General features: G+C 45.1%; 1 protein-coding gene across 4 annotated transcripts in view; it reads right to left on the reverse strand.

Moving 5' to 3' along the window:
* Window positions 1–648: 648 nt before the first annotated feature.
* LOC128806629 (bifunctional methylenetetrahydrofolate dehydrogenase/cyclohydrolase 2, mitochondrial-like) overlaps window positions 649–13,271 on the reverse strand; it is a 36,626-nt gene continuing 24,003 nt past the window's right edge. For 3 of the 4 annotated variants that reach the window (XM_053976345.1, XM_053976346.1, XM_053976344.1), the window contains one exon: window positions 11,300–12,929. In XM_053976345.1, the coding sequence (XP_053832320.1) occupies window positions 12,817–12,929 (113 nt within the window). In that variant the 3' untranslated portion in view covers window positions 11,300–12,816. Of the gene's footprint in view, window positions 2,229–2,523; window positions 2,677–3,396; window positions 3,518–8,537; window positions 8,628–11,299; window positions 12,930–13,271 lie in introns of those variants that run through there. The other variant, XM_053976347.1, reaches the window with a different exon arrangement.

Genomic DNA, 13,271 nt, shown 5'->3' on the forward strand with positions numbered 1-13,271 from the left:
TGACAAGTGCACGGACTTCCTGAGCCAATTGTGTAGGGTGTGTGTCTGCTCCAAGACAGCCTCTGCAATGGAGAAGGGCTGGTCCTTGGGAAGAGAATCCAACACTGGCAGTGTGAGCACAGGAAGAGACAACTCACTGGGGAGAAGATACACTCACGTGACAAAAACCCTAAGGCTTTTCATCCTTGGGATATTCAGCTCTACAATTTTCTCCTGAGACCAACGAGCAAGATGTCTCACCTGTGTTTTCCTAGTAACATGCACATCTTCCATTTCCATGTGAGATGGGTGAAGGGTGTTTTTTATTTGTGAGGATGTGCAGACTGTAATTTATACCTAATTGCCCTCTCACCACGCATTTATGACAGAAAATGGTAGGGCCACTACCAAAAGCTGACTTGAAGACTGTGAAGAGCACAAGTTACCCAGCAGTGGAACCTAAGAAAAGGTCATAAGAATGGAAAAAAGCAAACAGTGCAAAGCTTTGAAGGTTTGACTGGAGATGAAGAAGACAAAAACGCTGAGTGTTGGAAAATAGTGGTGTCAATATACAGAAGAGAGGGCTGGTGTTCATCCACTCCTCACCAGCAATCCTTTTTGTGTGTGCATACGCTGCTTGCTCCCTCTGTCACACGGGATTCCAAGCAGTGTGTGATGTGCTGTTTTATTTACTGGTATCACAGAGCCAAGATGGCTCAGCAACTGATCAGGATGCCCACATGAGAAGCCCCCTTAATTTCAGACCATTCAAGTGCTACATGCCCCTGTATCCTTTCAAACCCCACCTTTCATACACATTTCAGCATTGTCACCATAGTCTCACAAATACACTTTTTTTTTCAATGAACAACATGCATCCTTGTTGTGAAAATTAACTCACAAAACAAAGAAACTGAGCTTTCAGCAGGGCACCTGAATTTAGAAGCCAATATTACTCCACAAGTCCTCAAAGTACCAATTGCCTTTCTCTGGTAGATGGCTGAACACAGCAGATGAGTCTACAACGTGCAACAGCTGAAATGAAAATCTCTGAGAGCCATCTCTAGTCACATCAGCACTAGCAAACACTCCAGCTGTCAGTGAGAAGTCCCAGGTAGTGCCACCATCTTCAGAACCCATTTTCTTCCCTCTTCCTTGAACCAGATCTTTGTACCTTCCCAATTCTTTGTAGATAAGATGAATGGAACCAAGCATCCGATATGCAATCTGTTAGTCCACGGTGGAAATGAATCCCTAAAATAATTTCTTTCTTATTTGAGTGGTCACATTGTCCCCATAATGTGCAAATGGAACAGAGAAAGTCTGTTTCCTGAGAAAAAAAACTGTAGTGAAGTTTCATAATGGAATTCCAGCTTCTCTAGCAATTGAAGTCTTGTGCAGAAAATTCCATGGAACTGAGGAGTTGCCTTAAGATGTTTGGGAAGAGGAGAGTTCCTTGTCACAAGCACACTCCATAATCCATTTTGAAAAAGGCGTCTGGTTGCTTTGCTTATGAAAACAATAAGAACATGCCATGCCCAGAGGTGTCATGGTCTGATTTTCCAGGAATAGCCTACTCTCTATATTCTCATTTAAGGATGGTTTCGAGAACCAGACATTTTCCTCAGTTCAAAGCATTTGTTGTCCTTTATGGAACCAGAAGCCCATGCTTGGCCCAGCACACCAAAGGTAACCATTGGATTGGGAGAGGGCTGTTTATCCACACACACAGCCAGCAGACAAAATCAGAACCCAAATGGTCAGTGCATGATGTCCAGAATACAGCTCCACTGTGAGGGAGATGGTGCTTATCCTCCAGAGAAGAAAAAGAAAAAAAAAAAAAAACAAACAAAACACACAAAAGACCAAAACAAAACACTGTACAAGTGCTTGAAATGACTGAAAACAGCTAAAACCAACCAGTCCTCCCCATGGCAAACACTGGGGACAGTGACAGTGCCCAGAGACTTGCCAGTGTCCTCAGCTGCTTGGACCTGAGCACGATCCACCCTCACCCAAGAGAGCAAGTCTCTTCAACAACACACAGAGCCTGTCTGTCCTGCGGGAGTTCCCTTGGCGCTCCTCTGCCGTTCCCTCGAGCTCATCTCCTCAGTGAGGCCGGGGTACCTGTCTGATGGTGCAGGGGGCCTTCCTCCTCGGCAGGCAACTTGGTGAGTGTTCCAGCGCCAGGGCTTCACAACGCCGTCTCACCCACGCACACCTTGTAGGGGGATTTCAGTTTCCTGCATCTAAAGCAGACACCATCACGTGATTTGTATCGGCCAAATCTGAAACTGCAGCAGACTGCACAGAACCAAAATCTAACCCCCTAACTCACTTAGGCAGCCCAGAGGAGCCCCACCGTTCAGACAACCGCACCACTGGCCACACCGGTAGATCAGAAATCAGAGGTATAGAGTGTTCGTTCCTTTAAGATCACACCAGAGATGAGTAGCAGGCAAAAACACAAACCCAGTGCCCTCAAAACACTGCCCACTGAAATTCAGATCAATGTAAGATCAGAAGGCTCCAGATTTCCCGTACCTCTTTCTTACGTAGCAGTAGATGATGGCGAGTATTCCACTGGTCAGTATTCCTATACCAATCCCCACAGCAATGTAGCGCTCGTAAGAATTATGTGCATATGAATTTAGTGTTAAATGTTCACACCTCTCTCCATTATAACCTGCAAGGCACCTACAAAATAAATACACATCATGCAAAAAATTATTCAGAGCTTGTTTCGCTTTCTATTTCAAACACACATTAGTTTTCATCAGTTTTGAACAGACCACAAGAAGTCTAAACAAGGAAGGGCTGAACCTGGGGCTCACTCAGAACCTCTTCCCTCCACCAAGACTACCAGTTATCCCAGTTTATCTAGGTTAAAGCTAGCTTGAGTACTGCAGTCACAGCAGCACACAGTCTAAACATCACCTGGTTGTGCAGGGTGTGGACCTGCGCTCTGCTGATCCTCAGCTGTTGTAATGTCTCCAGAGGCCAAGGCTGCCCACTATGCATCCTAGAGAATTGTAAGGACACCATGGTCCTGACTGGTATGCGGTTGTGGAATAAGGGAGTCGGAGCTGGTATGTTGGAAGGTGCTGTTCCCTTCTTAGTACTCACTGTGAACATCTACCGATTCCTCTACTACTTACTCCAGCACCAGCTGTGATTTGAGATGGCACCGTGGCAGTGACCTACAAAGCTGTGAATTCCCCCTCTCCCTTCCTTAGTTTTATACTAGCATAACACTACAGCCTTGTTTGCAGTCTTGAGGCACCACGGCACTCAGGTCTGTGCCAAAGTTTAATCCTGCAAATACCTGACAGACACTGTGAAGCTGCACACGCAGCACGTGAAGAATCAATGCCAGTGTCATTTTTGAAGAAGGGTATAATAGGCAGCATTCCTTACTTGCATATGGGCTTCCTCAGTTCGCTGTGGAAGGCACAGAGCCCATTGATACAATAGCTGTGGTGTTCCTCAAGGCAGGTCTGCATCAGCTTCAAGAGCTTTGGCTGCTCTGTATAATCTACTGTGAAAGAACAAAGTCATGGTATGTTTAGGACAAAACATCATTTGAACCTATTTTCACACCTGGAGCAGAACAGACACTGTGGAGCAAACACTCCGTATATCAATTTACTGTGCAGTGTCTCATGAGCTGATTCTGTCAGCACTGAACAGAGCAAGCTTCCCAGACAGTCCAGCACAGCTTTGAGAAAACACAAACTGTAAATAGATCACCTGCTCTTGAGGAACAAGTACAGAAATTACTATGGGAGATTCACACAGGGTAACATCAGCACTACCCAATCTGCAATCCAATCAGAAAAACTATCCCAGCAATAGCAGGGGTTTAGGACACAAGGCAAGCACTGCATTATTCTCGGTATCCTTCCCAGTCTGAATTCAATTAATAGTTAATGTTTTCTTTTCCTTGTCCCAAGACAAACTATTGCATTTCTAGTGCTCCTGCCTGCCAGCTCTGCAGCCATGAGTGAGGATGAATGGTGGGTCTCCTTCCACCCTTCTCCATGTTTCAATGTTGGCTGAGTGTCCCATGAGAGTTCTAAGCTGCCAAGACTGTGTGGATGGTTTTTGCTGTGAAAAGCACAGTCCATGGCTAGCAAGGCTCTGAACTGGTGCTGAATTCTATACAACCAGGTCAGCAAGCACACTTCTTGAACAGAAAATGCTACCTTATTCCCCTATTCAGAGTGGTTCAAATGGGAATAAAGAAGTCCTAGGAACACAGGTGCAGCCAGTGAAGAGAAAGCTCCAAAGCTTTGCCATCACTGCAGGCATCAGTTCCAACTGGTCTCTACCCAGTTCCAGGAATCACTGGTGGGGTGGGGTGTCCAAGCAATGACTTGCTATTTCAGGGGACTGCCTCAGGGACAGCTGAAGGTGATTTCCTAACAGAGTGCATGTCAACAGCAGCTTTCAGTTATGACCACAAGAAAAATAACATCTTGCAGCAAGGTGACAAGGTCTGCTCAACAAAGGTGACTCAAAGGTAGAGCAAGCAGAACCCTTCCTTTCTGACTAAGTGCTGAATCAAGGTCTGGAGATAGTACAATCATAGAACCATTGCCACGGACACAAACCTCAAGCCTCCTTCAGGGCAACTTGTGATCCCATCACACACTTTCCAGAATTAACAGCATCAAGCCCCTAAATTCCCAATCAAATTCCAGTCTGAGCCATTTAATGGCAGGAACCTCCTTTGTGTGCTCTTCTAAGTAGTTTCGGGTTTTTTTTCCTTCGTCCTCTCTGCAGCTTTATCAGAGGTGACAAGCAATGGCAAACAGCTGCTCTTGCTAGAACAGCTCTCCACTTCAGCTGTGAATGATGTGGTTTGGACACCCAAAAGGCATGATGCTATCACTGACACTCAGATCAAACAATTCCTTTGAGAACAGTGTCTCTCAAACCTGACAGAGTAACCAGACTTGCAGCTTAGGAAGAGGCTTAGGGAGAAGTGACGATTCAGGTCTGCTTGAAAAATGACATGTTGGCTTACTGCACTTCCTCAGAAAAGCTACAGAGGTGGGAGAAGCATGTCTTGTTTTAAAATGAACTTCTAGTGGCTGAAAAAAGGATATCTTATCCATCCTTCCATGGAGAAAAAGTTACCCACAAGTTTCTCTTCACACTGTAGGGCCTAGAAACACAAGGGAGGAAGTTGGTGCTGGCTAAGTAGGAGCTCTAGTATCCAGCTTTGGCTCTGGGAATGCTGTTTGCAACCTCTGGAGACAGGCTTGTTGGCTAGGAGCACAGTCCTCAAAGGACCAGGCCTTAGAGGGACAGACTTCAGGAAGAAGTTAAGAAGGCCAGTTCTCATGAAGAAAAGACTGATTTTGGGACAAGAGATGGATGACCCTACTGGTTGCATAGGAGAACTGTATGCTGTTCTGTGATGAGGAAAGCATGTGATCAGCAGAGCTGCAGGGCTCGGCATGCCAAGGACATCCAGGATGCTGGGGACTCACAAAAGCCCACTCTGGTTAGGTCTAAAGTACCTGCAGAACAGCTACCTAAGCTCTGCAGGGAAGAGTTTCATAAAACAGACGTCTACAGATACAGTTTCATAAAACAGACACATCTACACTTTTCCCAGGAGCCTCCTCAGACACTCGGGCACCAATTGTTTTGAATCACCATTTCAGCACAAAGTCCACTAAAAAAATCACTGAAAACACCCTTTAATGGGAGACCTCAGCCAGCATTTCCCACTTCCCAAAGTACCACTCTCCTGCTAGGCCCTGAGAAGATGCCTACTGCACAGGTTTAGTTTTTCATTTCCATCTCTTCCACGAGGGGAAGAAAGAAAGTACATTCACACCTGAGAGGCACAAAATCCCCAGCCACCTCTACTCGAACTTCAACCAGATGGGTTTCCACATCCCAAAATCCCTCCTTACCCACGCCAGCGCTGCCGAAAGGTGGCAGACTTCCACCAAACCACATCTGCAGGAAACCTAGCTTTGCACAGGCACAGGAACTTCTTCCCTGAGTGCTGGTGTCATTAAAAACCCAAGTCAGCCCAGAGCAGCAGCCTGCCTAGAAAGCACTTGAGACAAACCAACACATTCCTTCGTCTCCATCAGGAGGAACAGCTCGGTCCATTGTGGGCAAGATCAGCTATTAAGTCTACACACAAAAATTCCATGCACTAATTATTTTAACATTGCAAAAGTACAAATTACCTCTGAAAGAATGAGTCTCGAAAACAAAAAGGATGATTTGCTAGCCTACCCCACAGCATTATGTTAATTCCTATCATACTGCCTGCCTAGATACTAAACAAGCTGTTGAATAAACAGGCCCATGTGCCCTTTCATGTCACGTGAGGAGAGAGAAACATGCCGTGTAAGCACTTGACAGCTGCCTGCAACTGAGTCATTCAAATAGATACACCTGGCAAGATCTGACATGAAATCGGGGTTACAGGTACTTGGAAGCCTGGGCTTGCCAAAACTAACAGACTGGCAACAAAAGGAGTCAGCCAGTAAGACCATGACAGCTCAGTCCCCAAGTATGGTGCACTGAGGAGGAAAGGCAGTAGGAAAGAGGAGGCAGGGACGGGCTCAGTCCCAGGTCCAGGGCCACCTTTACAGGCTGTCTGGAACCAGCTGATGGCAATCAAGAGAGTCCATTTTTCTCCCAGGGCAACCAAGACCTTCCCTACTCCTGGCTGCCTATTTTGCTACAATGGCTGTCCATCAGCCCCAACATCACCCCAAGTTCTTCGTCCCATGCTTGCCAGCTCCTCTCCACGACCTTCCACCTCTCAGCTAATCACTGAGCCTAAAATTCCCCGGCCTCAGCACTGGCAACAAGTAAAGCCTATGTGACATAAAAGGAGGAAATAGGACCAGATCTTGTAAATAGCAGGCAAAGAAATTGAGCAGAAATTAATGTTTTCCACGAACAGCACCTCAGTTGCCAAAGGACTTGAATCCCACAAGAAACTGCCAGTTTCTCCAGTGATACTGAACCAGGAATTCATGTCCTTAGAACCCAGTTATGACTGAACCCTGGCAGCAAATCTTAGCACAAACTTACAGGGCACAGGAATAGAAGCTACCAGGAAACTGGAGAGATTCAGTGAGTTTCTTTGGTGTCTTTTTAAGCATTTCTTTTCAATCTTCTTTCTGGAAAGGCTGTTTATTAACTTTTCACTGGCTTTGTAAGAAGTCCACCAAAATATAATTTTAACTCCCTGTGTAAATGTGTGCTTGAATGTTTTGTGAATTTGACTCTACCTTTGAGTGGAATTCTCTCAAAGGAAAGTGCTGGTGTCCAGTTTACTACCACAGCTCCAGCTGTCACAAAGGGTCACTGACTACTGCAGACATGGCTGTGACCCTATAAATAAGCCTCCTCTTTGTTGAAACATGACCCACTGCTCCTGCTTTCTAGAAACAACACTAACAGGGCACTTCACAAGCCACAAGGTATTTCCATTTCATATCCTCCTGTTTGCTCTATGCACTTCTGCAACAATCGTGTCACAGACAAAACCAGACCACAGTGCTGCACTGATAAACCAAAGTACTGCGGTCAAAAATCAACACCTTACCAATTTCACATGCATAAAAGTGTGTATACATATTTTGTGTGTATATATATAAGGAACCCACACATACAGTATGTGTATGGATGAATGTATATATAACACTCTGCCACTATGAGAGATCAGAAATGAAAATAAAACAGCTGGATGTGTTAGGAGAAAATAAAAAAAAGCTTATGGCTCTACTAAAAAACGCTTGGAAGATGTCCTGTGGCAACTTTAAATTAACAGAGGATTATTTATATGCCTGTTTATATGCCTTTCAAAGTACAGAGACACTAAAAATTATCGCAGTTAGATTCCTCTCCTCCTGTACTGACCTGCCAAAACCTCATTCCAGATGGCACAGCTCTCCGAAAGCAATGACATCACCAGCATCTCAAGTAACATCAAGAACACAGCTGGCAGGGTAAACACAGCTCTGCTCTCAGAGGTTGGCAGGTGAAAGAGCCCGAGGTTCACATTTCATTCAGGAAAGAGAAAGGAAGAAGAGAGAGCCCGCACACAGAGGGCTGTGAAAGCCCAGACAGCCAAAAGCAAAACTGCAACAAAGACAGAAACTACTGAGTAACAACTCATGACAGGCATCGCTGTTCGTTCTCACTTCTGCGCATTAAGGTGCATGCCAAGGACAGACAGAAACCAAGCACCAGGCGAAAGTAACAGAAATTGCCATCAGAAACCCCAATCACCAGCCTTAAAAAGTCTCCTTCAAATCATGACTGAACTTGAGTTAAATGATCCTTCAGCTGCTCATTGCTGAGTCTACCCCAGCTGGGTGGCAGCCCTTACTCCAGAGAGGCTTCAAAGGCTCCATGAAGAAATCGGCTCATCTCACAAATCCAACAGTGTCCAAGGGATGGAGCATCACGGCAGCTAACATGACAGATTTTGGTGGAGGTTTTGGTTTGTTGGTTGGGTTTTTTTCATAATTGACAGATTAACAGAGACAAACAGAACAAAAAAACAGTACCTTCAGCGTTGTTTTTTGTCCAATTATTCTGTAAGTCAGTGCTGAGGGATGAAGCAGTAATAGTTGACTCTTCACTCAGCGCCCCCATTGCTGTGTAATGCAAATAGATGCTTACTGGAACAGAAAACTCAGTATATCCATTCAAGGTTCATTTCACCCAGAAAGCACTCCATACAAGATGCACTTCAAACAAACCCCAGAGAAGGCAGCAATATAATAACAATTCATTTAAAACACTCTTGCCTCAAACTTCCTTTTGACACAGCCTAATTAGGATTGTGGGACAACAAATGATGGCTTGCAAATTTCCCAAAATACAAATCCATCCTGTTTTCCATTCTACTATCTTGCACAATATACAACACAGATACATGTAACATAGCACAACCTTACACCTGTTTACCAGTTTAAGTAGCTTATTTTCAAAGAGTCTCAAGTATACCTCTCAGTTACAATTTCATCCAGGTTTCAAATGGCTGAAGTAGCTCTGCTTCACAAGGTCTCTGCATGCCTCCCACCCCACCATCTATTTAAGAAGAAGGCTTTTTTTCTGTTTAACAAAGCCTGGCACCTCACAACACAGAAAAGCCTCTTCCAAACCTACCTTTCAGTAAAATATAGATTAGCATTCCAAATGCCATGGCAGGCAGCTGCTTTAACACCTTCTCCGGTCTTCTTTCCAGGTGGCTTGCTTGCTCTGCTTATCTGTGCTCCTGTGTTTTCTCTTGCACTTATACGCCAGGAAGCGTCATCTCCTGTTCTCACCAATCAAGAAAAGGTGCATCTGGTAACAACCTAACCCTCGGGGCAACCACACATTTATTTAGGAAACTGCTATTATCTAGCAATGGCATCAGGTTTTCTTTTGAAACTCTGGTTTCCTATTACCTGTGGGCATAAAGGTACAGTTTTAGAGCGAGACCCAGAATCTGACAGAGCAGAAGAAGAAAAAAAAACTGCCAAACAAAACACGATGTGAAAATGTGGTGTTTCCTTCTCTTCACAATGTAGGTCTTATATTATTTCCAGGAGGATATTCACCCTCAGGATGCTACACTGGAGGTCAAGTGCAGAGACCAGTCCCGGCTCTGCTAATGTTCCTCCCCGGTCCTCCCTGTCCCTCAGTCCCTGCCATCCAGAAGAGGAACTGCGGGAACAGCTAGTGCCGAGATTAGGAACCGATCAGGCACGAAGATAATGGACGGTGCTCTTCCTCAGTGACTGCCAGCAGGAGGCCTTTGATCCTCGGCCCTGCAGGCCTGAGGGCTGTGCTAATCACTTTCCACTCAGCCTGGCTGCGCACAGCCCGGGAAGCAAGGCAGCCCACTGGCCGGTGCCAGGCCTGGGATTGCTGGCTAGAGCTGCGGGGCACAAGTCCAGACCTGGCTAGGCACAGGCACTGAAGAAACAGACTGAAAGAGCAAGTAAACTGTTGCCTCCTCTAGCAGAAGATCCCTTCGTTTCTGCCAGAAAAGCCCATCTCTGCCTCTCCAAGAAGTGACTATGCTTAATGAGAACACTCATGCTTTTTACATAGTGTTTGCAGGGTCTCCAGAAAAGACCTGTCAAATATGCTTCTTGTACTAAACCACTCTCCATAGCTCCAAACATTGTCCAGCTTCCTTGGTCACAGGCAGCTTGAAACAGGTAGGACTGGTCTCTCTGAAGGTTACTGATGTGCCTAGACTAGAGCAGTTAATTGGAGAAACCTGGTTCAGTAACACATCAAGACATCAACAACCTGACTGACCAAAGGAGAGGTACATAGTTCATCTCAGCAACAACTCTCACTTCCTCAGCTGTGAGCTCCAAGCAACAAACACATTTCACAATTTTTAGATTTTAAAACCCAAAGTTTTTTAATAAGTGCCCTGGTAACTCCGATCGGCTCACATCCTCCCTCTCCACTGCATTCTCCTCAGTAATCTGTAGGATTACATCTAACCACTTCTTGTGTTAAGGGAAAAACACAAGCTAGTTATGCGTATTTTAATTATGCCTTTTCCTGCTCATGGACTGCATTCCAGAAGGCTTTTCCCTTCCTTTGCTATCCTGAATTACTGCATGCCTGCACACTGAGTGCAACTTGCACACTCCCTGGACAGACAGGAGCGTTTATGCCTACCTGGATAACCTCTGCTACCAGTCCCAAGCAGGGATGAGGTTCGTGAGCCTGGCTTTCAACACTCAGCTGCACAATGGCAGTTTAATCTGGCCTGAATCTGAGAGCAGGCTTTGTCATGAGGCAACACAACGGGCGTGGTAGGCCTGGGACAAGGCTGCAGTGGGCAAGGCAGGGCTCTGTCTGCCGCAGGGCATTTGTCCTTGGACAAACCTTGACCAGGTCAGGCACACCAGTGTGTTTTCTGGGTTGTCTAATGGGCCCTTCCCTCTGGATGCTCCTTCTGGAAGTTCTCCCAGCAGAGAGCACTCTCACGGATGCCTCCAGCAGCTCTGCAGACAGCAAGCAGTGGAGGCAAGCCCAGGCCTCACTGGCTGCGCTGTAATGCTAACCCAGCTACCACAGGATAAAGGGAAAAGGCTTGCGATGCACAATGACCTGCTTGTAGGGCATGACACAGGCAGGCTTGCTCAAGGGACACAAGCACAGTGCCATAAGCGGTTACTCTGCCAAAAAACACAGATGATCAGAGTTGAACCAAAGAAAACAGATGGGCACAGCAATGACTGAACACACAATAAACAAAGGAAGAACACAACCATGCCCCAAACCACATCAACACCCTGCAGCAAGACCAAGGTAACAGTGAACAGGTTTTATTCCATCTTTCAATCATGGGTTGATGAGTCCAAGTACAGTCTCCATAGGTGCCTTTGTCTTCCAACCACTTAAATCACTACATAAATTTATATTACCACCTACATTTAAAAAGACAAGCAAATGTCTGCACCATTGGCACTGTATATTTAGTAATAATCCTGTCAAACTTCTGCAAACACTGTGCTAAAGCAAACTCTCAAAATCCATCACAAGAACAGTCAGCACAGAAACAATGCTCCACCTTGACTTCTTTATCACAGTAAGTGCATTTTTTCCTTTAACAGCAAGAGAACCTAGCCACAGCCTTTTTTCCTTCCCCTTCCACGTTAGCCATAACCCACTAGCAAACACCTAAGGCTCTCAATTAAAATAAATCAGTAATCCCTGCCCAGATAAAAACAGGTTGAAGCCCAAACAATCTACCACTGCCTTCAGTGGAAATGTCACCAGTGCACACACTCAGCTGAACTGGCATCTCAGTAACTCCACTACAACTTTTACACTGCATAGGAATGTTCTAGATGCATCCAGGAAGGAACTTTGGGAATAGAAGCATACTGATCTTATCCCATATGCTCTTTTCTAACCAGCAAAATACTGTGGCCATTGAAGCCAAGGCTTACAACATGGACTAAAAAAAACCCTCTTCATGCAGTTTTGGAAAATAAGAGAATAATTAAATGGCTTAAAGTTCCAACACATATTTCTTGAGGGATAAAGTTTTTCCTTCTTTTCATCTCCTGCTGCACTACATTTGTCATAATCAATCCCAATCAAGTTCATTCTATCCCATTTAATTTCAATAAAATTCAGCCCAATCAACTGCTCAGATTTGAGGAGTTGTTGTGAGATGGGGGTACTATGCACCAAAACAATTTGCCCAGACTCCAGCCTCAATTCTAGCTACTTATTCACATTTACCTCTTGCAGATGTTTCAAGTCAGAATTTCACCCATGTTCAAGCTTATTTAACTGTTTTAAAACATTTACTGAACATATGCATTCATGCCAACATTACTGCCTGGCCACTGCTGGCTCTACTTGTTCAAAAAAAGTATTTAAGGTCTCTGAACTACATCCAGAGTGCTTAGTGACCTCAGAACTCCAACCATGTATTTGAAAGATATCTAGCACGTCTTAGTCTTTATATTGTTTGAACAGGTCCCAGGTGTTTACAAGCCCTTGATAACTGCCCCAGTACATAGGTACAGTTGTAATTCATGCTTCATTCTTCACTCTTTGCTCTGAAACATGTAATTGGCCACTATTACCAACATACCTGCGTAGGCTGCATTCTCCAAGTTGATTTTGCTCACAGTAAGTCAGTAGGAGGTAAGACCAAGTATTTGAACATCTTATAAACCATCAGATTTAACATACCTGACACAAAAAAATAAATACAATGTAGAAATAAATATATTTGTAGTAAAAAATAAGTGTTCTGTGCATCAATAAATAGAACAACTCAGATTCTTCTTCCAAGGTAACGCATTTGCTCTAGTAAATGAGCTTTTTAGCAACCAGGAGTGTGTTCTTCAGAAGCATTGCAACAGTCATAGGTCCTACCCCTCCCGGCACTGGAGTGATAAAGGCAGCCTTCTTCTTCACTTCTAAGAGAAAACAGAAAAAGGCATTGACTAAGAATGTTTCCAAACCTTTTTTCCCACATATGCATGAAGGGCTGTGACTGGCAGGTACTGCAGGGAAGTACCAGCCAGGGATCAGCCAAGGCAGAAGCGTTACTGCAGCCACGGCAGGGATGGAACTTGGCCAGGACCGGGGCTGCGAGGTACTTCTAATCTGAATGTATCACCCAGGGCTAGTTCTGGGCCAGGGCTGCACAACCTGTTCCAGCTGATCTACCTGCAGCACCTTGCCCTTTCCCCATGGCAGCACAGGCACTCACACAGCCTGTGCTCTGACAGATGGAAGGTTAATCCCAAGGAATTCTT

This window comes from Vidua macroura, chromosome 4 (assembly GCF_024509145.1).
Source record: "Vidua macroura isolate BioBank_ID:100142 chromosome 4, ASM2450914v1, whole genome shotgun sequence".
Lineage (NCBI taxonomy): Eukaryota > Metazoa > Chordata > Aves > Passeriformes > Viduidae > Vidua > Vidua macroura.